The sequence below is a fragment of the Malania oleifera genome, chromosome 7 (genome assembly GCF_029873635.1).
Source record: "Malania oleifera isolate guangnan ecotype guangnan chromosome 7, ASM2987363v1, whole genome shotgun sequence".
Classification (NCBI taxonomy): Eukaryota; Viridiplantae; Streptophyta; class Magnoliopsida; order Santalales; family Ximeniaceae; genus Malania; species Malania oleifera.
The window spans coordinates 87874685-87900699 of NC_080423.1; the positions used below are offsets into that span (position 1 = coordinate 87874685).

At 37.0% G+C, this 26015-nt stretch overlaps 1 protein-coding gene and 2 long non-coding RNA genes across 3 annotated transcripts; 1 reads left to right on the forward strand and 2 right to left on the reverse strand.

The window, feature by feature from the left end:
* Window positions 1-365: 365 nt before the first annotated feature.
* LOC131160197 (uncharacterized) lies at window positions 366-2042 on the forward strand. The gene is made up of 2 exons (XR_009137958.1): window positions 366-974; window positions 1688-2042. It is a non-coding gene; the product is annotated as an uncharacterized LOC131160197 (long non-coding RNA).
* A 12905-nt stretch (window positions 2043-14947) lies between these two features.
* On the reverse strand, window positions 14948-24830 carry LOC131160529 (uncharacterized). The gene is made up of 2 exons (XR_009138082.1): window positions 24758-24830; window positions 14948-15267 (listed from the first exon to the last, which is right to left on the reverse strand). It is a non-coding gene; the product is annotated as an uncharacterized LOC131160529 (long non-coding RNA).
* LOC131160528 (pentatricopeptide repeat-containing protein At2g38420, mitochondrial) lies at window positions 22821-24821 on the reverse strand. Its single transcript, XM_058116314.1, has one exon. It carries the CDS (start codon window positions 24728-24730, stop codon window positions 23189-23191), a length of 1542 nt encoding a protein of 513 aa, XP_057972297.1. The 5' UTR covers window positions 24731-24821; the 3' UTR covers window positions 22821-23188.
* Window positions 24831-26015: the final 1185 nt, after the last annotated feature.

Here is a 26015-nt window from a genome sequence, read left to right on the forward strand (position 1 = left end):
GTCAAACCTTTTATAATGCAATGAAGAAAGAGATTGTAACGATATTATGATTAGGTTGTTGGTAAAACTAATTATCATCCAAGTTTTGTGCTTTAAAGAACCTTTTTCATTTATGAAAACTATTTTTATATATATATATATATATATATATATATATATGTATATGTATATCTATGTACATGACTTAGCTTAAAGAGTGTATATATATATATATATATATATAGGGACCTGTTGTGTTGGGTTTGCAGAGGAAGGAGGGTCCACACCCACCTAAGACTTTACAATGAGGAGGCCCACAGCCCACAAGCACCCTTCACTTCAATTCCCACTTTTGTTATAAATGGATGGACAAAGCTGCAGCTAAGTGCAACTGGGTGTTCTAATCTCCCCCATTATAGCTATCTATCTACCACCCTCACCCTTTCCCCCCCTCTCTCTCTCTCTCTCTCTCTCTCTCTCTCTCTCTCTCTCCTCCTTACAGTCACAGAGCTATCTATCTTAATTCAATTCATATGGGGCACGTTGACAGAGATGAAGCCGGGTAGAGGAGGGGAGGCAATAGCTGTGGGAACTGACGGTGGGTGTTGAGCATGATGGAGAAGCAGGGCACGTGCATTACTAACTCCAATTATGCTCTTCCTGCTGTTGCTGCTGCTGCTGCTGCCAGCTATATATATATATATATATATATATATATATACGTGCATACATATATATATATATATATATATATAGAAAGAGATTTAATTACTTGATTTAAGTGGAGTTGGTTATTCATGTGCCCGTCTTCGCCATCGTGGCCACTCTTACCTCTTCTAATTTATGCATATGCGTCTACCCTAAAGAGATTTCCTGGCTAGCTACTTCCAGCACTGCCGAGAAAAATAGGACTGCCAGAAGAAAGAAGTACCCAGTACTTTGTTAATTTCTCATATATCCATATTCAAATCGCCCAAACCCCTATGCTCCAAAAGGTTAGTGCTCCCAAACCCCTCTCTCTCTCTCTCTCTCTCTCTCTCTCTCTCTCTCTGAGATAGCTGGCTTAATTTGGGTAGATAGAGAAGCAGGATGGGTGTTGAGTATGATGGAGAAATTTATTACTGGCCATGCCATATGCATTACTAATTAACTCCATTATCAGAATGGCTGCAGCAGCAGGAGCTAGTTGTAGCTTCAATTGACTGAAGTTAATTAGATATTCATGATGTCTGTCTTCACGATCATCATCCCCACTCTTATTAATTAATTACCTCAATTAATTATTACAACAATAGCCAGTTAGTTCTTTCTTTAATTTGCATTTCCCACTGCCAAGGTCATCAAAAAGTACCCACTTAATTTCTCATATATATATATATACATATATATATATATATATATCTCCCATCTCCATATTCAAAATCGCCAAAGCTCCAAGCATGCAAGCTTCAATTAGAGCCTTATAGATCGAGGTGATCAGTACTACTCCATCGACAATATTAATGATTTCTTTAATTCTTATTTGTAGTGAAATTTAATTAAAAATATCGTGATGGTCGATCCATAGTCTCTCTCTCTCTCTCTCTCTCTCTCTCTCTCTCTCTCTCTCTCTTTATATATATATATATATATATATATATTAATAGAAACTCATGAATTCATATGACATGTATGTATATATGTATATGTGGAGAAATTGACTGTGCAGGTATATGTATGATATCATATATAATGGCAAATTAATAAAGGGGTAATGGCTGAGTGGGTAGCTAGGGAGGACAATGGAGATTACAAGACAGTAGCGGCGGAGCCAGGGCGTCAGCGGAATTGATCAAATTTCAACAATGCCGCCGGAGACAAGATTGACTGTTTGACTCTGAGAGGGCCGACGGAGAATTTTATTTAACAAAATTACAAATATGAGATGATCCAGTCATCTATCCTTAGACTTGACCATGGAAAATTCTTCGATTAACATGTGTACTGATTAATTAATTGATTAATCAATTACTACTGTATGTACAGTCCCCCCTATATAGAGTTTTTTGATGATGTTCAACTTCCACTTTCTTCATTTCTCTTTCTTTCTTTTTGATTTTTCTTTTTTTCTTGCAGTGCTGGTGAAATACTTAACCTACCCTTTACCCATGGCCATCTCTCTCTCTCTCTCTCTCTCTCTCTCTCTCTCTCTCTCTCTCTCTCTCATAATAAGCAAGCTAATAGCTAGAAATTAATGAGCTAGGTAATTAATCACCTGCTAGCAAAGTTGCAAAAAGAGATTAGATCTTGACAAATGTAAGTTCATATGAATTAAAGTAAGTGATCTTTTGTTCTTTTTCATTAGTTAATTAATTATCTTTATTATTATTATAAGGGAAGGGCTTGTGGGGTTCGGTAGGTGCCAACTGACAAGTAATTTAAGTTAATTGGGACAGCAGCTGGATTTGCTTTAGTACGAAAACAAAGAAAATTAAGACGTGAATTAAACTTGAAGCAGTGTTCACACTTGCGTAGGTTCTAATTTTTTCTTACTTAAAATAAGAAAACACACGTCACTAAATTCAACTGGTCAAATTAAGACCAACCTGGGGACCAAGAACAAGTATGGGCATCACATGATTTAATTATTTATATACGTGTCAAGCTTTGATTGGTTTTTATAAAGTTCTCTATCGCATTTTCATCCCCACATTTTTTGCCTTTCAATTCTTAATTATTATACAGTCCTTTTCACATTTGTCGGTACTTTATTTGTTTATTTTTAATGTAGTTTTATGAATACATCTATTTATTTTTAAAAAATAAAATGATTTCATAGGAGAACTTATTTTAAATTAATCTGCAGCCATTTTACAAATAAAGTATTCTTTATTTTATAAAAATAAAATGTATTAGTTATGTGAAATAAAATAAGAGAAACAGTATTATTATTATTATTATTATTAAGCATGCGTGAATTTTAATTAATCTGAATATTAATATCGTACTAGTTAATAAATAAATGCATATATATATATATATATATATGTTTTTTAATTAGAAAATCCCATGCATTTAATTTAATTAGCTTGCTAGGTATAGGTAGGTTTTAGCCTGGAATAATAAATAGATGGGCGCATGTCCGGTGGACGTACCGACAACTAATTCCATGCTTGCTAATTTCCCCACTCCTTTATACATTTACGCATCACTTTTGTTCCAATTAGAAAAAAGCGATTCTTAGGTAAATTTTTAAAGCAAGACACTGCCTTCTTAATTTTCAATTAATTAATTATTTAATTAATGTGCCTTTAGATGTGATGAAGCTCTAAAGGTAATAGTGAACTCCATTTACTCTATCTAGTATGCTTCCATCAGCATAAGTAATGTTTGGAAACATTAGGGATATAAATTTGAAAAAAAGTTCTACATAAATTTACATTATGTTTTGTTCATTTTTTTCATAAATTAAAAATATAAAATTCAAATTTTGTGTTCCCAAACACAAGATTAGTAACCTTATATTGAAGATTAAAACTAAACTTGACGGTGACAGCAAAATTTGACGGCGACAGCTCCACCAATTCCAGCCCACTGTTGTTGAAATTGTAGTGGAGAGTAGGCCACTAACTTCACCAATCAGCCCACCATTGTTGATTATACTGTTCTAACAATTACTATAAATACATGTGTGTGTGTGTGTGTAATGTATGTAATGTGTGGTGTAGACAGGGTGAATAACCAGTGAGAAGAGAGTTTGCCTATTTAGAATTCCTCTGTAATATTTTTTTTTCATATTGAAATCAAATGAGTGTACTTGAGTGCAATTCTCACTGAGTTTTAATTACAACCAGTGATTGAGTGAGTCCCCTCCACCCATCAGTGGTATCAGAGTGTCCAGGTTCGCTGAAATTCGTCAATAGAGGCGAAATTCGATTTTTTTTCCTAGATTTGAAGTTGCTAGAAATAAAAAATTGAGCATACCATTATGCAATTCGCGTCGAGGCGATTCCAAAGGTGAAAACTACGCTTTAAACTGAATCCAGAAGACCCTACACGCGCTTTCACGTGCCAACAAATGAAACAGCGTCCTCCACATGCGCCGGCGGGGACACTGACCGCCGACGTCACACTCCACACTCGCCCGCAAGCGTCTTCTTCGCCCGGCTGGTGAGACCCAACCCGGAGACTCGGACACCCGATTTGCGACCCAGCAGCAACCAGCAACCCGGAATTGGCTCCACGAGCACAACCCGACTTGGTTGACCAACCCAAGCCCACTCGCCTATATGCGGTGTAACGACCCAAAAAAAAAAATAATTAAAAAATAATAATAATAATAATTATTATTATTAATTACTATTAATAAAATTAATTAAATTAAGAAATTTGAGGATTTTGGATATATATATATATATATATATATATATATATATATAATTATACATAAGTATATATAAAAGTTTAAAGTATGGATAAAGGGAAAAAAAAAAACTTAAAGGTTAAGTTTCTGGAGAAGCAGGAAGAGGAGAAGAAAGAAGAAAAAAAAAGATTCACGGGCAGAACAGCAGGGAAAGAAAGAAAGACTTAACTCACGTTCTCCACTCCTCTTCTCTCTACGATTTCACGGTGAATCCTCGCCCAATTGAAAATCTGAGAATACTACTGAACTCCATTTCCCGCCACCGACATATCTACTGAAGTTGATTTGTCATAAGAGTAACGTGGACATATCTACTAGGGTTAGGCAAATTCTCATTTTTATCTCAATTTTTCTTAAATTTTAAACCAAATTGATGATCGAACATCACCAAGAGAATTTAGGGATGATTCTCCACAAGTCTAGCAGAATGGATTTCTCGTGGGGTCGTTGTAGAAATAGCCCAAAATTAGGATAAATGAGTTATTTAAAAATTAATTGGTATTTAATTGTTGTAAATTAGGAAATGTTAAAATAATATTTTATTAGAGTTGATTTGATTGAATGAGGGCTCGGGTGAGCGCTGTAGGTATAATTTTGGGAGCCCTGCAGGCTTGATTTAGGGAATCAGGAAAAAATGAATAAAATTATATCAGTATTTTATTAAGGTGAACCGGTTATTTACAAATGTATGAAATTTATTATTTATCTATATGATTTTTAGAACCGTCTAAGTATTAGAAAATGATGATTTTTTTTAAAGTTTATATTTGGGATAATTGCATATGATATTAAATTCGTGTGACATGGGAACAATTTTTCCTAATAAATTGAATATGAATTACTGTGGTATTTGAGTTTACATGTGAAGATGTTTGGAATGATTATGACATGATGAATGAATTGCTATGTTTGACTCATGTGTGGAAATGTATTGATCTGTTGGATTACTGTGTGTGAATGTGGATATGTTGGATACCTGTGTGGTAATGCATTGATGCGTCTGTGTGAACTAACTGGTTTGGTTATTCGTATGCATCTTAATATAACATTGGTATGAGGAGGTTGTTATATTGCCTATATATAAATCATGATATGACGTTGGCAGGTCGAGGAGCTTGCCATATTGTCATTTATATAGGGTAGGACATTGGCAGGTCGAGGAGGTTGTTCTACTGATGTATGATAGGTAGGTAATGGGGATTGGATACTGGTGAATAGTGGTGCCTGTGTGGGCCACGTGCTGCGGAAGCTGGAGTGGTGCCTATGTGGGCCACATTATATCCTATGTGGATAATGGCGCTTGTGTGGGCCATGTTATGTAGTGGGTAGTGGTGCCTGTGTGGGCCACGTTATATCCTGTGTGGATAATAGCGCCTGTGTGGGCCATGTTATGTACCATGTGTGGGTAGTGGTGCCTGTGTGGGTCACGTGTAGATAAGAAGTACATAGGTGCCTGTGTGGGCCACGTACTGACATGTACATAGTTGCTCTGTGTGGACCACGTATTGAGAACATTGGAAGATGAAGTATGAGATGCATGATTCCTGTGTGGATATGTTGTGCGCATGTGAATTTAATTATAGCATAAATTAATGGTATAGCATATTGTGAATGCATGTGTGTGCATGCGGCGAGATAAACATACCACTGGGGGCTTGCTGAGAAAGACGAGTGCTCTGTTAGGTAGTTTTTTGGTATCAGTGCAAAGGGATGCTACTTGTATGGGTGGGTAGACATCCCGATCCTCGGAAACCTTCGCCTTTAAAATAATAAAGATGTGTGTACTCACGGCGAGGTAATACTTCACTTGAGGGCTTACTAAATAAGGTGAGTGCTCTGGTAGGTAGTTTTTAGTACCAGAGTAGAGGGAAGCTACTTGTATGGGCGGGTAATCTTCCCTATACTTGGGGACTTTCGCTTGCATAAAAATTATGTACTTATGCATATTGGATGTGTGTATGATATTAGATGTCGGGGATGTTATTAATGGTTACATTTTCTCAGTTGTTGTTGATGTTATATGAAAAACAGTTTATTTTGAAATATAAATATTAAAACTCAGTTGTCACATACTGTTATAATTTATTCCACCCTTACTGAGAAGTGTCTCACCCTAGTGGATTAACGATTTTTCAGGTTCTTTTGGAGACCGAATTTGAAGGCCTAGGCTGGGATTGTTTTTGGTGGTTTCTTTTTGGGGTATTGTGAGATACTGGTATATATTTATACTAGGTTATGTTTTAAATGATGGTTGTGGATACGGATATCTAGATGTTGTAGTATTCGTTTTTGAGTTGTTATATAGAACTTTGATATTTATTTGAGGTTATTTATTTATGTTCTGTTGCGTGCATGTTAATTATGGTATCAGATACAGGTGATTGGAACACGTGGCACCCGGGCTCCACTTGGCGGGTTTCGGGGCGTCACATTGTCGTATCAAAGCATTAGGTTATAGATTTTGCAGACGTTAGGATTGATTAATACTAGAGTATAGGTATGAATAAGGATAAGGATAGGAATTAGTAGATTAGGATGTTGATAGGAGATTTTGAGTTTTGTTTCGTAGCTTAGAGGCAGAAATCCCTTGATGGACTTCTGTGAGTTTCTGAATCTGACCAGTTTCAGAAAACCACGGTAAATCCGTTGACGGTGATGTTTCTGAGTAGAGAGACTGGAACTCAGAATTAGAACTTGAGGGTTAGGTTGATTTGGGGATAAACTGGTTGTTTGATGTTTTAATTGAGGATTTAAATGTTAAATTGATTTGTTATTCTATAATTTATTAGCGAATTTCGAGGACAAAATTCTTTTAAGGAGGGAAAAATGTAACGACCCAAAAAATAATAATTAAAAAATTTATTATTATTAATTAATTAATTATTATTAAGAAAATTAATTAAATTAAGAAATTTAAGGATTTTGGATATATATATATATATATATATATATATATATATATATATATATATAAGTATATATGTAAGTATATATATATAAGTATATATAAGTAAGTATATATAAGTATATATAAAAGTTTAAAGTATGGATAAAGGAAAGAAAAAAAAGAAAAAAACTTAAAGGCTAAGTTTCTGGAGAAGCAGGAAGAGGAGAAGAAAGAAGAAAAAAAAAAGATTCACGTGCAGAACAGCAGGGAAAGAAAGAAAGAGAAAAAAAAAAAAAAAAATTCTCTCAACTCACATTCTCCACTCCTATTCTCTCTACAATTTCATGGCGGATCCTCGCCCAATTGAAAATCTGAGAATACCATCGAACCCCATTCTTTGCCACCGACATATCTACCGAAGTGGATTTATCGTATAAGAGTAACGTGGACATATCTCCTGAGGTTAGACAAATTCTCATTCTTACCTTAATTTTTCTTAAATTTTAAGCCAAATTGACGATTGAACACCATCACGAGAATCTAAGGGATGATTCTCTACAAGTCTAACGGAACAGATTTCTCATGGGGTCGTTGTAGAAATAGCCCAAAATTAGGATAAATGAGTTATTTAGAAATTAATTGGTATTTAATTATTGTAAATTAGGAAATGTTAAAATAATATTTTATTGTTGTTGATTTGATTGAATTAGGACTCGGGTGAGCGCTGCGGGTATAATTTTGGGAGCCCTGTAGGCGTGATTCAGGGAATGAAGTAAGGGGGAATAAAATTATATCAGTATTTTATTTAGGTGGACCAATTATTTATAAGTGTATGAAATTTATTATTTATCTATATGATTTTTAGAACCGTCTAAGTACTAGAAAATGATGATTTTGTTTAAAGTTTATATTTGTGATAATTGCATATGATATTAAATTCGTGTGACATGGGAACAGTTTTTCCTAATAAATTGAATATGAATTATTGTGGTATTTGGGTTTGCATGTGGGGATGTTTGGAATGATTATGACATGATGAATGAATTGCTATGTTTGACTAATGTATGGAAATGTATTGATTTGTTGGATTACTGTGTGGGAATGTGGATATGTTGGATACCTGTGTGGTAATGCATTGATGCGTCTGTGTGAACTAACTGGTTTGGTTATTCGTATGCATCTCAATATAACGTTGGCATGAGAAGGTTGTTGTATTGCCTAGATATAAATCATGATATGACGTTGGCAGGTCGAGGAGCTTGTCATATTGTCATTTATATGGGGTAGGACATTGGCAGGTCGAGGAGATTGTTCTACTGATGTATGACAGGTAGGTCATGGGGATTGGATACTGGTGAATAGTGGTGTCTGTTTGGGCCACGTGTTGCGGAAGCTGGAGTGGTGTCAGTATGGGTCACATTATATCTTGTGTGGATAATGGCGCCTGTGTGGGCCATGTTATGTACCCTATGTGGGTAGTGGTGCCTGTGTGGGCCACGTTATGTCTTGTGTGGATAATGACGCTTGTGTGGGCCATGTTATGTACCCTGTGTGGGTAGTGGTGCCTGTGTGGGCCACATGTAGATAAGAAGTACGTACGTGCCTGTGTGGGCCACGTACTGACATGTACGTAGTTGCTCTGTGTGGGCCACGTACTGGGGACATTGACAGATAAAGTATAAGATGCATGATTCCTGTGTGGATGTGTTGTGTGCATGTGAATTTAATTATAGCATAAAAATAATGGTATAGCATATTGTGAATGCATGTGTGTGCATGTGGCGAGGTAAACATACCACCGGGGGCTTGCTGAGAAAGGCGAGTGCTCTACTAGGTAGTTTTTTGGTATCAATGCAAAGGGATGCTACTTGTATGGGCGGGTAGACATCCCGATCCTCGGAAACCTTCGCCTTTAAAATAATAAAGATGTGTGTACTAGCGGCGAGGTAATACTTTACCTGAGGGCTTACTGAGTAAGGTGAGTGCTCTGGTAGGTAGTTTTTAGTACCAGAGCAGAGGGAAGCTACTTGTATGGGCGGGTAATCTTCCCTATCTTTGGGAACTTTCGTCTGCATAAAAATTATGTACTTGTGCATATTGGATGTGTGTATGATATTAGATGTCGGAGATGTTATTAATGATACATTTTCTCAATTGTTGTTGATGTTATATGAGAAGCAGTTTATTTTGAAATATAAATATTAAAACTTAGTTGTCACACACTATTATAATTTATTCCACCCTTATTGAGAAGTGTCTCACCCTAGTGGATTAACGATTTTTCAGGTTCTTTTGGAGACCGGGTTTGAAGGCTTAGGTTGTGATTGTTTTTGGTGGTTTTTTTTTTGGGTATTGTGAGATACTGGTATATATTTATACTAGGTTATGTTTTAAATGATGGTTGTGGATACGAATATCTGGATGTTGTAGTATTCGTTTTTGGGTTGTTATATAGAACTCTGGTATTTATTTGAGGTTATTTATTTATGTTCCGTTGCGTGCATGTTAATTATGGTATCAAATACAGGTGATTGGAACACGTGGCACCTGGGCCCCACTTGGCGGGTTTCGGGGCGTAACATGCAGCACACTCGGAAGCCACCACGTGGCCATATCGGTAATTTATAACATTGTTAACTTCCGTTAAGTTAAACCGGCCTAGTCAAATCGGTCCAGATATGTTTTGTGTCCAGTTCAGTGTCATTTTGACCAGTTCTTTACAATCCAAAACCAATTCCTAAGGGTTTTCATCCTTTTGAACACATTGGTGACATTAGATTTGCTAAAATCAATCTTTATCACTCTGTTTTTTGATATATTAAACCTGATGGTGAACGATACTACCCAAGCGGTCATTCCAAAGTTGACATGGGAGAATTATGACAATTGGTCTATTCAAATGAGAAACATTGTTGAAGATGGGACAGAAAAAGCCCATCAAAAGAAGCCGAAACAACTATGTCTGACACTTAAAGAACGATCTTGCGAGCCGATCAAAAGAAGGATTGCAAGGTGAAGTCCATAATCTACCAAAGCTTTGATGAAGCGACATTCAAAATCATCGCCTTCGCAAAGACATCCAAAGAAGTTTGGGACTCTCTCTATCGAACACACAAAGGTGCAAACAAAGTAAAGAAGATTCATGTTCAAACATTGCGAGGTGATTTCGAATCTTTAAGAATGAAATCTACTGAATCTATTGCTGATTACTATACACGAGTTATGGTTGTATCAAATCAATTGAGAAGAAATGAAGAGACTCTCAACGATGAGAGAATTTTCGAGAAAATTTTGCAATCTTTGGATTTAAAATGTGATTATATAGCTGTGACCATGGAAGAAACAAAAGATTTGGAAACCATGTCCGTAGAAGAACTTGTGGGCTCACTCCAAGCCCATAAGCAGAAAGTCAACAGAAGAAGTGATGATAAAGCACTAGAGCAAGCCTTCCAAACGAAGTTGTCTCTCACTACCGATAGATACGACAAAGGGGGGACTTCACAGTATGGAAGAAGACGAAGCCGAGGATCTCGTGGAAGAAGTTATGGAAATTTTGACTCTAGAGAAGGTGGCAGAAGCGGAATAGGTCCCACTAGAGAAGGACGCAATCAATAGAACTAGGTCCCACTAGGCAAAGGGCAAGGAAGAAGAGGGGCATATAATGACTGCCTAAATGTAGACAAGATAAACGTTCAGTGCTACAACTGCCACAAGTACGGACACTACAGTAATGAGTGTAGAGGTAATCCCCAAAATCACGAAGTAAATGAAAATGCTAACTTTGCAGAAAAGAAGAAAGCCGAAGGAGAATCGTTGATGCTGATAGCACACAATTCAACCCACTAGGACCAAAATGTTTAGTATCTTGACTCTAGAGCCAGCAATCACATGATTGGAAGAAAGAACATGTTTTTTGAACTTGATGAGAAAGTTCAGGGAGACATATCATTTGGTGATCTCTCTAAAGTCCCAGTTCGAGGAAGGGAAAATGTCCTAATCAAGAGGAAGGATGGAGACCATGCTTTTATCTCCAACGTGTACTATGTGCCATTCATGAAGACTAGTATATTGAGTCTTGAATAGCTTGTGGAGAAAGGTTACCGAATTGGCCTTAAAGATAAGCAGATGGTGCTAACAAACGCTCGAGGTAAGCTCATTACTCGAGTACAAATGGCAAAGAATCGAATGTTTCCGCTCACCATTCCACATGATACGTCAAGGTGTTTGAGTGCTATCATCAAAGACAAAGACTGACTATGACATTTTAGGAACGAACATCTTAACTTTGAAAGTTTGAAACAATTGGGAAACAAGAAGATGGTAAAAGACTTACCCAACATCCACCACCCAAATGTCATATATGAAAGCAGTGTTCTGAGTAGGCAACGAAGAAACGACTTTGGAAAGCAACCCGACTGGAGATCGATCATGTCGCTCCTGCTAGTACACACAGACGTGTGTGGTCCATTGAGGCCATTTTCAAATGGATAGAACTGATACTTCCTCACCTTCATTGACGATTACAACAGGAAGACTTGGGTCTACTTCCTGAAAAGGAAGTCAGAGGTGTTCAATAAGTTCAAAGAGTTCAAAACTTTTGTGGAGAGATAGAGTGGCTGTTGCATCAAGTCACTTTGATTAGACCAAAGGGGAGAGTACAAGGACGAAACTTTCCTGGAATTCCTTAAGCAACAAGGGATTCAAAAATAGTTCACACTGACCTACACTCCCCAATTGAATGGTGTAGCTGAGAGGAAGAACCGCACGGTCCTTTACATGGGCAGAAGCATGTTAAAGGACAAGAATGCCCCCAAGAGTTTTTGGGCAGAAGCAGTATCATGTGCAGTCTATCTACTCAATCGGTGTCCTACGAAGAGTCTTGATACAAAGACGCCTTATGAAGCCTAGAGTACTCACAAGCCCAGTGTGAGTAATCTTAGAGTGTTTGGCTCCATATCCTACGTCAAGATCCTAGAAGCAAGAAAGACAAAGTTAGAAGATAAAGGAGAGAAATATATTCTTGTTGGATATGACAACAGTACCGTGGGATATCGACTATACAATCTCATTAACAAGAAAGTTATTCATAGTTGGGACATAATTTTTGAAGAAAATGAATCCTAAAAGTGGGACTAGACTGAATCTTCCAAAAATACGGAATTGATGCTTGAAGGAGAAGAACCCACACAGATAAGAGAAGTGGCTATCGAGTCACAAGTTTTGGAGCTGCAGACACCTCCACACGGTTCACCACAGAGGAATGAATCTCCATCACCAATTAAGCGTGAAATCTCAGACATGAGGCCTAGAGGAGCTCGTAATCTAGTTGACCTATATGAAACTACAGAACCAATAGAAGAGTATGTTACATTATATTGTCTATTGTTGACTAGCGACTCGGTTAGCTTTGGGAAAGCTAAAGAAGAAGACAAATGGAGAAAAGCGATGGATGAGGAGATTCAATTTATCGAGAAGAACAAGACTTGGGAGTTTACAAATCTCCTGAAGGGTTGAAAAACTATTGGTGTGAAATGAGTCTACAAGGTCAAGAAGAACGCTCAAGGAGAAGTTCAAAGATACAAAGCAAGACTTGTCGCCAAGGCCTACATGCAGAAAGAAGGGATTGATTATGGAGAAATTTTTACCCAGGTTGTCAGACTTGAAACCATTAGATTACTAATTTCACTATCAGCATAAAATGGATGAAAGATTTACCAGATGGATGTGAAATCAACATTTTTGAACAGTTTTCTACAAGAAGAGATCTATATTGATCAACCACCTGGATATGTGAAGAAGGGCAAATAAGATAATGTGTACAAACTGAACAAAGCACTTTATGGTTTGAAGTAGACACCTCGTGCGTGGAACATGATGATTGATGACTATTTCCAGAAGAATGAATTTGAGAAGTTTCCCTACGAGCATGCGATATACATGATGGAGACAGACAGAAGCATGTTGATTGCTTGCCTATATGTTGATGATCTAATTTTCACCGGCAACAATCCAGAAATGTTTGCCACTTTCAAGAGAAGCATGGTCAAAGAGTTCAAAATGACGGATATTGGTCAGATGACTCATTTTCTTAGCATAGAAGTCGTGCAAAGCGAGAAGGGAATCTTAATCTCCCAGAGCCACTATGCGAAAGAAGTACTAAAGAAGTTTGGGATGGAAAAATGCAATCCTGTGACGACTCCAATTGAAACGGGATTGGAATTGAGAAAGAATGAGCAAGGAGATGTTGACCCCATATATTTCAAGAATCTACTTGGATGCTTAAGGTATTTGATGTGCACTAGACCAGACATATTTTATGGATTTGGACTTGTCGGCAGGTATATGGAGACTCCTGACCAGTCCCACCTGAATGCAGTGAAGAGGATACTCCGCTATGTCAAGGATACCATCATTGATGGTATATTTTATTCATCAATAGGTGATTGCAAACTTATTGGCTATTTAGAGAGCGATTGGGAAAGAGATCTTGATGAAAGAAAAAACATGATTGGATTCACATTCTTTATGGGAGATGCAGTGTTTACATGGTCATCAAAGAAGCAACCTATCGTAACGCTATCATCATGTGAAGCTGAGTATGTTGTTGTTAGCTCAACTGTTTGTCATGGTATATGGATCAGGAATGTATTGAAGTATCTGGGAATTCTTCAAAATAACCCCACAAAAGTCTACATCGACAATCGATCAGCGATTGCATTTGCAAAGAATCCAGTATTTCATGAAAGAAACAAGCATATTGATACTCGGTATCATTTTATCAGGGAGCATGTCAAGAAGAAAGAAGTGAAGTTGATATCTTGTAGAACGTATGATTGGTTTGCTGACATTTTCACGAAACCACTCAGGCATGATATTTTTGTAAGACTGAAGACAATACTTGGAATGATAAAGCCAGGAGAGACAAGTTTAAGGGGGGGATGTTGAAGATTAAAACTAAACTTGATGGTGGTAGCAAAATTTGACGACGGTAGCTCCACCAAACCTAGTCCATTGTTGTTGAAATTGCAGTGGAAAGTAGGCCACCAACCTCACCAACCAGCCCACCATTGTTGATTATACTGCTCTAGCAATTACTATAAATAGATGTGTGAGTGTGTAATGTAATGTGTGGTGTAGAGAGGGTGAATAACTAGTGAAAAGAGAGTTTGTGTATTTAGAATTCCTCTGTAATTTTTTTTTTTTTTTTTTTCAGATTGAAATCAATTAAGTGTATTCGTGTGTAATCCTCACTCAATTTTAATCACAACCAGTGATTGAGTGAGTCCCTCCCATCATATATATCACAACCCTCAAACTTATTTAACTATTTTGCATCATTTGGCTCGTGGATGCAGCAAATTTGTTTGCAAATATATAGATTTGGTTTAGGCTCATTTTAGGCATGCGTCTTTTGGGGATGCTCTTAAATTGCATATCCACATATGAATATATTAATAAATGGATATACCTAGATGAGCATCACTGGGGCAGACTTAAAAAAGAGAGATGGAATGTAGATCACATGCTATCTATCTATTTATCTATCTAGTTCCTACTTTCTTTGTTCTAATTGGTTTAGTTGGTTGAGAATTCCAAGTGATGTGGGGAAGGATGAAGACAGTATGATGGGGTTGATGAGAGAGAGAGAGAGAGAGAGAGAGAGAGTAGCAAAATGCATGTGCTCTAAACATATTAATGTGTATACCAAAGTTAAAATACGTAGTCTCTAGCTAGAACAGCATCAGCCCGATAGAAAGGAGGCTAACAATCTTTAAGTGAAACACGTAGTGAAAGGGTTAGGCTGCTAGCACATACATACAAAAATTTATGACCATTCACCTACGTACCATCCCTTTCTCACTTCCCACTCGTACATTCTTTTGCTTTAAGGAAAAGCATTTCATCTTTGGCACATCCACCTTCTGTTCCGTCAGCTTCGTTCAAACCGGGGCAAAAGAAAAGCAAATGTCTTCTTCCATCTCGCTTTCCTCTTTTCTTTCTAATGAGATTTAGACCAAAATATAAGTGAGTTCTCAAAGAAAATAGGGAAAAAAATTCATTAATAATTTATTTGAAACGTAAGAGTGGAAAAGAAAAAATAAAATAGAATCAGACTTTATAATTATATGTATTCATCATACTATTTCTCTCATTCTTTTTCACCCTGAAATTGCGTTTAAAAGCATAAATTTTAAATCTTAAATTTGAATTTGAATAGATTTAGACAAAATCTAATATAATCTTATATTAATTTTTATCCAAATCTGATTAGTAGTTGAACTCAAGTTGAGAATGATAAAGCAGCAACTGATGATGTTGCAATGACATGTCCATCCATTCAATGCGAGTCTCCAATAAACATGGTCTTTGCTTATAATTTTGAGCAGAGTGGCACTTAGAACATGCCCACTTCCAGTACTCGTCATTCTCAGCACAATAATCTACCACAGTAAATTTGTTATATAGGCATAAGATAGAATGGGTTCATTTCCTGATTTTGGTATTTCATACGCCCTAATGCCATCGGTGGAAATCCCTAAACCCCTACGAACCCTATAAATATTTGTATATTATGTGCTCATCAAACTCCAGCCCATCCAATCATGAGTGGGATTTGATTGACAAATAAATAAATTTATGTCCAGGATTACTTTGATTGGTTCCCATTGTCTAATCAACAATTGGAATATAAGTTATGCTTCAATTCTATCAGTGAAGATATGGATTTAGGATTGCATCCCCATAGTTGTTTGCTCATATGGGTAGACTCACCTTAGCATTATATATATAAAACTTGCTGCAAGTTAAAATCATCACACCTTAAAATCTGTTTGGAACTTGAAAAATATGAGGAGTCCACCTTTTTTATGAAGGAAAATTTGGAGGAATTCACTTTTTTATGTTTGGTTGTCAAGAAAAGTAAGAAAGAAAACAAAAAATATACCAAATCAATGAATAAAATTTTAATTTAAAACATCATTAACATTAGATTTTTCTTAATTTTTAATTATATTAGAATAATTTTTTAATTTTAGTGTTATTTGATATGGAGAAAAAATATAATAAAAAATAAATTTCCTACCTATTTTTTTTTTTCTTTTTTCCCATCAAAATTTTTAATCCAAACATACCTAAATGGAGCCTAATCTACAAACAATACAAACAATCGACCAGCAAAGATAAAAAATCAGTTAAACTTGACCATACTCCCAAAGACTTTCCAACTTTGCTTCTGCTACATAAGGTATTACTAAATTTTACTATTGCTGTCAATCTGCTGCAATTCTCGTTTTTAAAGGTTTGGGATTTTGGTATGGGCTCTGGTGCAGCAAGAGAGAGAAGAAAAGGGCCTATCACGGGTTCACATGGCAGTAAGAGAAAGGAGAAAAGGGGCCTATGAGCCGTGCATACTCCATTCCTTGTTGCTCATGCCACATGAGCCCATGGTTACATGCCATGATGAATAAAATGACTCTTTGGGATTAGCTGTCTCAAGCATAAGAAGCCATGCACAGAGCAGTGGGGGTGTAAGCAGTTAATGAGAAACCATCAGGAAACAAGGCAAGAGACGGGTACGTGGAGATTTATTAAAAGCAATCAATTTGGGATAGAGATGTTTTAGAAAAAGTAAGAACGTTTTTTCTAAGAAGACAACATCATTCTCAATTGTACAATGATGCACCTACCAACCGCCATTGGAGCGTACAAATTTGAATAGAAAAATATGGAGATAAAGGCTTGGGAAGCAATGCATTGAAGAAGAAAAAGAGATTCAAAAAAAGTCTATTCATTATTTTGTTGATCTCGTTATCTTGAATGTTGACCTTAAGCATCCCAATGGCGTGGCATGGCATGGCATGGTTGAATAACTTAAATGAATCCTAGTTCCTCTTTCCCCGGAATTCAGGTTTCAACATGAACCTACAAATTTCTCTCAATGCAGTTTCACAAACCTGCAGGTTAAACTTAAGCATCCAATTGTGTAATCAAACAAAATCAAGCTCCTATTTCCTTTTCTCTACTGGTTTGAACATGAGCACACAAGTTCCCATCATAGTGAACAATGAGCAGTGAACAATTCAGGCTTCAGAATATTAATCACACACACACACACACACACACACACACACAGAGGCAATGCATATCTTGCATTCGGGAGCTAATCTGAAAATTAGTGATTCATGCTTCATTATATAATAATAATACTAATAAATAACAAATAAAAGTCGAGTTGGAGAAGGGCATCAACAAATGCTTATCTTGGTTGGCAATTATCTGACAAGCGCATATGAATCAAATGTACAGGTTAAAAGAGAAGGACAAATTTAAATAGAACAATAGTAAATCAATAAAGACTAACAGAAAGAGACATGGTGGAATGAATTACAAAAACATACAAATAGCACCAAAGCCTTGGATACTTTTTAAGTGAAAAAGCATAAAAGATGTGTGAAAAACTATGGGTAAAAGTAGAAGAAATTCATTATGAAAAATAATGATACAACTTCTCTCTAATTAAAAGAGGAGAACAATGATACCTCTCTCTTGAATTAGGAGTACACAAATCTCACTAGAAATAACAGACTACAACAAGGACACTTTTTAGAAGAGTACTTGATTTCTCTCTCTTTTAAGCTAGAGTTGGAGATGCTTGGGATAATTTATTCCTTCACCACCACTCCCTTATTTATAGGGGTTTTGTAAGACTCCTTTTCAAAACCGTCAAATGAATAGTACAACCACCATATGAATAGTACAGTCACCATATGAATAGTACAACTCCTATGTTGGACTTTGAATAATAGAAATGACTTTATAATTTAACATTCTCCCACTTAAAGTCATTTTCAAACTCTTTTTTTTTTTTCATCATTTCTAGTCTTGCCAGTTCTATGCCACTTACGTTTTTGTTAGACCATAAGAGGATCTACACTATATGAATTTGTCAGTGTTGATTGGTTTTGTCATAACATTTGTTAGGTTGTCTTTGGTGTGAATCTTTTGTATGTCCACACTTTCTTCTTCTACATCTTCTCGAACGAAGTGATATTGTACTCCGATGTGTTTTGTCTTGGAATGAAAAGCCGAATTTCTTGCAATATGCAAGGCACTCTGACTATCACAATATAGAGAAATTTTCTCTTGATTGTGCCTGAGTTCTTCCAATAGTTTTTTAATCTATATTGCCTCCTTGCAAGCCTGTGTAGCTGCCATGTATTTAACTTCAGTTATAGACAATGCCACAACAGTTTACAACTTTGATACCCAGCTTATTGCTACTCTTGCAAGAGTAAACACATAACCTGTAGTGAATTTTCTTTTGTCAAGATTACCTGCAAAATTTGAATCAACATATTTCCTAACAATGAATTCTGATCCTCCGTAACATAATGCAGCATCCGAGGTCCCTTTGATGTATCTTAGGACCCTTTTCACAGCATTCCAATGCTCTCTACCAAGATTCGCCATGAACTGACTGACTGTACCAACTGCTTGAGCAATATTTGGTCTTCTACAAACCATAGCGTACATTAGGCTTCCCACTACTGATGCATACGACACTCGAGACAATTCCATCCTCTCCGCTTCATTGCTAGGACATACTTGAGGATAATTTGTAATTGACAGGAAGTGGGGTAGAAATTGACTTACAATCTTGCATGTTGAAGCGTCGCAAGACTTTCTTCAAATAATTCTTTTGAGAAAGTCAAATCTTCTTGTCTTTTCTGTCTCGGTTAATTTGCATCCCTAAAATCTTGTTTGTTGGTCCCAAATCCTTCATATCAAACTTCCTAGTCAATTGTGCCTTCAATTCTTGGACCCTTTCTTTGTTGGGGCCTACAACCAACATATCATCTATATACAACAATAAAATAATAAAATCATTATTACCAAATCTCTTGTAGTACGTACAATGGTCTGCACTGAGTCTGTTGTATTTGAGGCTAATTATGAAGGAATCAAATCTCTTGTACCAACATCTTGGCGCCTGCTTTAAGTTGTACAGAGATTTAGTTAACCTGCAAATCAAGTTTTCTTTTTCTTTTTCTTCAAAACCTTCTGGTTGGAGTAAGTAAATCTCTTCTTCAAGTTCTCCATGAAGGAAAGCAGTTTTCATATCAAACTGCTTTAAAAATAAATCAAACACAACACACATAGCCAATATAGTTCTGATAGTAGTAAGTCTAACAATTGGAGAAAATATCTCATTAAAATCAATACCTTCTTTCTAAGCATACCCTTTCACTACCAGTCTTACACGATATCGTTCCACCTGATTGTTGTCATCTCGCTTGATCCTGTAGACCCATTTATTTCCAATGACTTTACGTCCATGTGGTAATGGAACAAGTTTCCATGTATTATTTCTGTACAAGGCTTCAATTTCTTCTTGCATTGCTGTCATCCACAAAGAAACATCAGTGCTACTAATAGCCTCATGGAAAGTTGATGGCTCTCCATCTTCTATTAGAAGACAATATGCAGTATTGCTTGTAATGACATAATCTGAGTGTCATGATAGTTTCCTTGTTTCACGTACTGAACGTAGAACTTCTGAATCATTAGCCTCATTTGGTTTTTGTTCCTCATGCTCTGGTGTGACTTCAGAAAAATCTTTATTTTCTTCTATTTGAACAGTAGTCGTTTCCGAAGTGCTGTTGTTTTTTTTATTTTGCAGTTCATTTTCTGCAAATATTACATCCCTGTTGACTACGACCTTGCAGGCCGTGGGATCCCACAGGCGATATCCCTTGACTCCATCAGTATAACCCAAGAATATGCATTTCTTAGACTTTGGGTCATGTTTAGTTCTTTCCCGAGCATTATACATTACATATGCAGGACATACAAATATGTGAAGAGAAGAATACAAGGCTGACTTACCAATCCACATCTCCATTGGTGCTTTCAAACCAGTTGCTGTTGACGGTGATCGATTTATCACGTAACAAGCGATTTTGACTGCTTCAGCCCAGAATGACTTGGCTAGATCTGCAGTCTTCAACATAGCTCTGGTCCTTTCCAATATGGTTTTGTTCATTCACTCTACTACGCCATTTTATTGAGGTGTATGCACAACAGTGAACTGTCTTTGAATACCCTCTTGCTTTGCAAAATGAAATAAAATCACCGTCTTTATATTCTCCTCCAAAATCTGTCCTTAAACACTTGATTCTTTTTCCACATTCAAGTTCCACCTGTGCTTTGAATTCTTTGAACACTAGAAACACATCTGACTTCCTCTTGATTGGATACACCCATAATCTCCTGGAGTAGTCATCAATAAATCATACAAAATAATGTGCTCCTCCTAGGGATGAAACTGGTGATTCCCATACATCAGAATGAATCAAGTCTAGAATGTGTTTGCTTTTAGTAGTAGATCTTTCAAATTTTAATATATGTTGCTTACTTGTAACACAGTGGTTACAGGAAGGCTGACTTACTGATTTGAGTCCAAAAAGAAGATTACATTCTGAAAGAATCTTCAGACCACGTTCAGACATGTGACCAAGTTTACAATGCCATATTATCGTCGATTCTTCCTAGGTTGATGCAATTAATGCGTTTCCCTATTGTATAGTATTTCCCAGCAGTGTGTATAGATTTGCCACGATCTTTTCTACCTTCATCAATATTAGCGCGCCTTTGACAACCTTCAAGATCCTATTTTCAATAAGGGTCTTACAGCTGAGGTCATCTAATTGTCCAAGAGACCGTAAATTTTTCTTCAAGTCCTTCACATGTCGTACCCCTTGAATAGTGCAAATTGTACCATCGTACATCTTCAGTTTTGATATTACTGACACCAGCGATCTCTAAGGCATGATCATTATCCATGAATACAGATCCTCTTGAAACAGGTTCATAAGAGTGGAACTAGTCTCAGCGAGAGGCCATGTGCCAGGTTGCTCCCGAATCCATAATCCATACATCAGTGAGTTTCTTACCACCTTTAAAGATAGTTTCCGCTTCGCTGTATAGGATTTCGCCATCACTGGAGGTACTCGCAGCGCATCCTTGAGAAGTGTTCTCCTCGGGAGCTTTCCTTACATTCTTCTTCTTATGCCAACAATCCTTTAAGATGTGCCCCCTTTTGCCACAATTGTAGCATTTAAAATTCTTCTTATTTGTAGCATTTAAAATTCTTCTTACTCCTTGACTTTGATCTACCATGATTGTGACTCCCACTAAAGCCACGTTCAGTTGATCTTCTTCTCGTCATCGGTAGCGTCTCAACTTGTTGAGAGCTAGACGATCTATCTTCCTTGTTTTTGTGCATGGATTCCTCTTCCATAACAGCTGCTGCAACATTATCGAAGACTAGATTATCTGACTAAATATTATTTGTAATGTTGATGATGAGTTGATCATACGAATCTAGCAGACTTTGGAGTAGAAGCTCCGCTCGTTCGGTTTGCTCAATCTTATGGCCTAACGTTGTCAGTTGAGAGAATAACGTATTAAGATTGTTGATGTGGTTCGTAACCGATGTGGACTCACTCATTCGAAGAGTGTAGAGTCGCCTCTTTAAGAAGATCTTATTGTGAAGTGACTTTATCTCATTAAGTTTTGTCAGCGCATCTCAAATTTCTTTTGCTAACTTCTTCTCCGCAATGTTTGATAACACCGAATCTGCTAATGCTAGATGAAGATTAGCCACAACATTGTCGTCCATCTCGTTCCATTTTTCGTTAGTTATCCCTATTGGTCTGTCTCCAATTGTCGCTAAGCAATTGTCCTTTCTTAGGATCGCCTTCATCTTCAATTTCCAAAGGGAGAAATTACCCCCATTGAACTTCTCAATTTCGTACTTTACTGCCATCGTAGTAGATAAAATCTGCTCATCCACTAAACCGGATCCCACTTTTTCACTATAATCAATATCGTATACGTGAACAGTATCGTAAATGAATAGAACTGTATACTTGAACAAATCTCGTATACGTTCACAATACTATAAAAGTATCCGGTGACACGTGTAAATAGTAATTGTAAATAGTAACCCCAACCTAAAGGCCGTAACCCAAAGCTCTGATACCACTGTTAGGAAATTGAATGGGTAGGAACAGTATTACACATCTAAAATAAGAAATAAGAAAATAGGAATTGACACCAAGACTTACGTAGAAAACCCTCAAATAAACGAGGGAAAAATTACGGAGAAGAGTAGAAGAAATTCACTATGAAAAATAATGATACAACTTCTCTCTAATTACAAGAGGAGAACAATGATACCTCTCTCTTGAATTAGGAGTACACAATTCTCACTAGAAACAACAGGCTACAACAAGGACATTTTTTAGGAGAGTACTTGATTTCTCTCTCTTTTAAGCTGGAGTTGGAGATGTTTGGGATGATTTCTTCTTTTACCACCACCTCCCTATTTATATGGGTTTTGTAAGCCTCATTTTCAAAACTGTCAAATGAATAGTACAATCACCATTTAAATAGTACAACCACCAAATGAATAGTGCAGTCATCTTTGTAAACTTGTGCAACCACCAAATGAATAGTGCAGTCACCACATAAATAGTATAACCACCATATGAATAGCACGGTCCCTATGTTGGACTTTGAATGCTAGAAATGATTTTACAATTCAACAAAAAAGTACAAAAGATGTGTGAAATTATAGAGCACAATGCCAAGTGAAAATACGTCTTTTTGTACAATATTATCACATGGATGTTTTTTCATGAAAACTGAACATTGTATTAGGTATAAACTATGGCAAGCCATCTATCACCTCACTGTCCACATGTAAATGACATACTACGGACTACAGGCCAGCAAAATTTTGAGAGAAAGGAATGGGTGAGGATGAAGGTTCAAGGTGATATCCAGTATAGCACCAAATATACAGTTGTCTAGTCATCAATATCATATGCAACGGTAAGCAAGATTTGCTGCAGAAGTTAATGTTCTGCCAATGTAATTGGCAGAGTTTGCATTGAGTTTATCAAATTAGTCAACAAGGTCTCTGCAGATGCCAGTTGGAATGTGGAGTCAACAAGGAGTGATTCCCATGCCCTAGCCCCAGGAACTGCATTTCTACCAACCACTGTTTCGAGCAAATCAATTGCTTTACAAGCCAAATGATTTTCACACAAACCACAGATTATATCATCAACCATGGAAGACTTTGGAACCCAACACTTATCCAACATTTCCTCCAAAAAAGCACAAGCTTCAAAAATTTCACCTTTGCTGACTAAACCACCAACCAGTATTCTATATGTATGTGAGTTTTTCCGTACACCCTTTAACCCCATCTCCCTCACTAGATTCCTTGCCCAACTTAATTCCCCGACTTCACACAATGCTTCTAATAACATATTATAAGTAATCAAATTAGGTTTACACCCCAACTCCTCCATTGAACCAAGCATCTTAAAAGCTGCTTGCACATTATTCTGCTTACAAAGCCCATTAATAAAAACATTGTAGGTGTAAATATCAGGAACCAAACCCAACACAAGAATTTCATCGAACAGCTCTTCTGCTTTCAGATGCTCCCCTTCTCCAATAATCCCACTCAGAACCATTGTATAACAAACAATGTCAGGCTTCATTCCATCTATTTTCATCTGATTCAACACATCCGAGGCATCCGTACCTCTCCCCTTCTTCACCAAAGACCTAATCACATTGCAGTAATCCACCCTGCCAGGGATAAACCCTATTGCCCTCGCTTGATCCAAGAAACGCATAGCCTCTGCACTAGATAAATCCTTGAGCTGACACAGCGATGACAGTATCAAAGAGCAAATTCTTACATCTAAACTGTACCCATAACTTAACATATAGCCTAATAACTGAATTGCGAAACTATGCCTTCTAATTCTACAGAGAGTGGCAATTAATATACGAAAAGTGGATTCCTCAATCCGAATGTTCATAAGCCGACTCTTCAACAAGATATGTGGTACAAGTCCGCGAAATTCGCCGTTTCCACTGAGAATCGACAGCAGAGCATTGAGAGAATGCACGGAAGGGACGCACCTGAAGCTGGGGATTCTGAAGAAGAGATCAAAGGCTTCTTGAATTCTGCCAGCATCGCCATAGATTTCGATGAGGTCGATGAAAATGCGTTCTGGGGTTTCGAATTTCTCGACGAATTCGAGGCGATCAAGAATTTGAGGGAGCTGGTGGAACTGGGAGGTTTTAGTGAGGGTTTTGATGACAAAGTGGTAGGCGCTTGGGGTGGGATCGCAGTTGTAGATGCTGAAGGAGTCTGCGAGAGTGGAGAGAAGATTGGGCTTGCCGGAATTTCCATAATCATCGTCGCCGTCTTCTTCATTTTGCTGTGGACTTCGTGCAGCTTTCTTGAGAGCGTACATGGCTTGTTGTTGGCTAAAGATTTGGTGCCATTTGGCTTTGTAAGGAGAGAGTGGCCATTTTCTTCTTTTCCTTAGATAACTATGACCGGTCTTTGAGGAAGACGATAAAAATGCCATGAGAGAGAGACAGAGAGAGAGACAGACCGTTTCTGACAGTGGCCGTGTGGAGGGTGGTCGGAGTCCGAGTCTCCGAACTACCGTCTTCGCTACATAGAAGAAGGGATTTGTCTTGATATCTTTTATATATATAATTCTATGAAAATATATTTTTCTACGTTTTTTGATTTTTTTTTTATTTGTGTTGATGATTCTTAATTATTTTTTAAAAAATTAAAATTAAAAAATTATGATTTTTTAACTGTTCTGAAAAATTATGGTCGGAATATTTTAATGTTGAGAATTAAGTTTCAAGTTTTTTTACAAAAATATTAAGAAAAACACACACAAGCATATATATATATATATATATATATATATATATATATATATATATATATATATATGGGTGGGGCAAAATTTATAGAAATAAACTCAACTGACTTTTGGAAATTCGGCCGAGTATTTAAAAAAAAAACACACAAAATCGACTTTTAGAGAAAGTCGATTTTATGTCCAACTAGACAACGACTGACCTGCCAGTATGCGCATAAAAAACAAATCGCACAAAAAACAACAAAAATAGTAAAAAGTAATAGAACTAATTTTCCAAAAGTCGGTTGTGAACAAAAATTTATGCTAAAAAGCAAAAGTAACCAGAACTGACTTTTGAAAAGTCGATTATGGCTACGTAGCTTTACCCCGTCCACTCCCTTCCTTTCCACACATCCCCCCCCCCCCCCGCCGGCGGGGCTTCCCAACCAACCCTCTATTTATACAGGGTCCTTCCTTATGGTATATGTAGGAGACCCCTGACTTGATTCATTGTGATCTCACCGATCCATTTCATCTTACTCACTCTAAACTAGTATCTTAAGTCTTAGTGATGCCTCCATTTCCATCTCCCTCTCACTTTTGCTTCTTTTCTCTTCTTTCTTTCGCTTGCAGCCTCCCCACCACCTTCAAAATTTTTAGTTTTTACTTTGATTTTTATATCCATTTCATTTAATATTAAAGCATGAATTTTGGTCAAACTGATCCTTCCGTCTTGACATTAGGGGTCCTTCATCCCTCTTAAAGGGCATGTGAGGAGGATCATTCTGACATCTTTAAAAGGTGTCGGTGTGCGTGCACATTAGAGACACAGTGACATGCTGATGATAGAAGCATTCTGTGGATTCAACGACTAAGGTTCTATCCACGGTACCAGATTCGGTACATTCGGCTTGACCACCATTTAATCAGTGCATTGCTGGAGCGCTGGAGGTCTGAGACGCACACATTTCACTTTTACTGTGGTGAGACA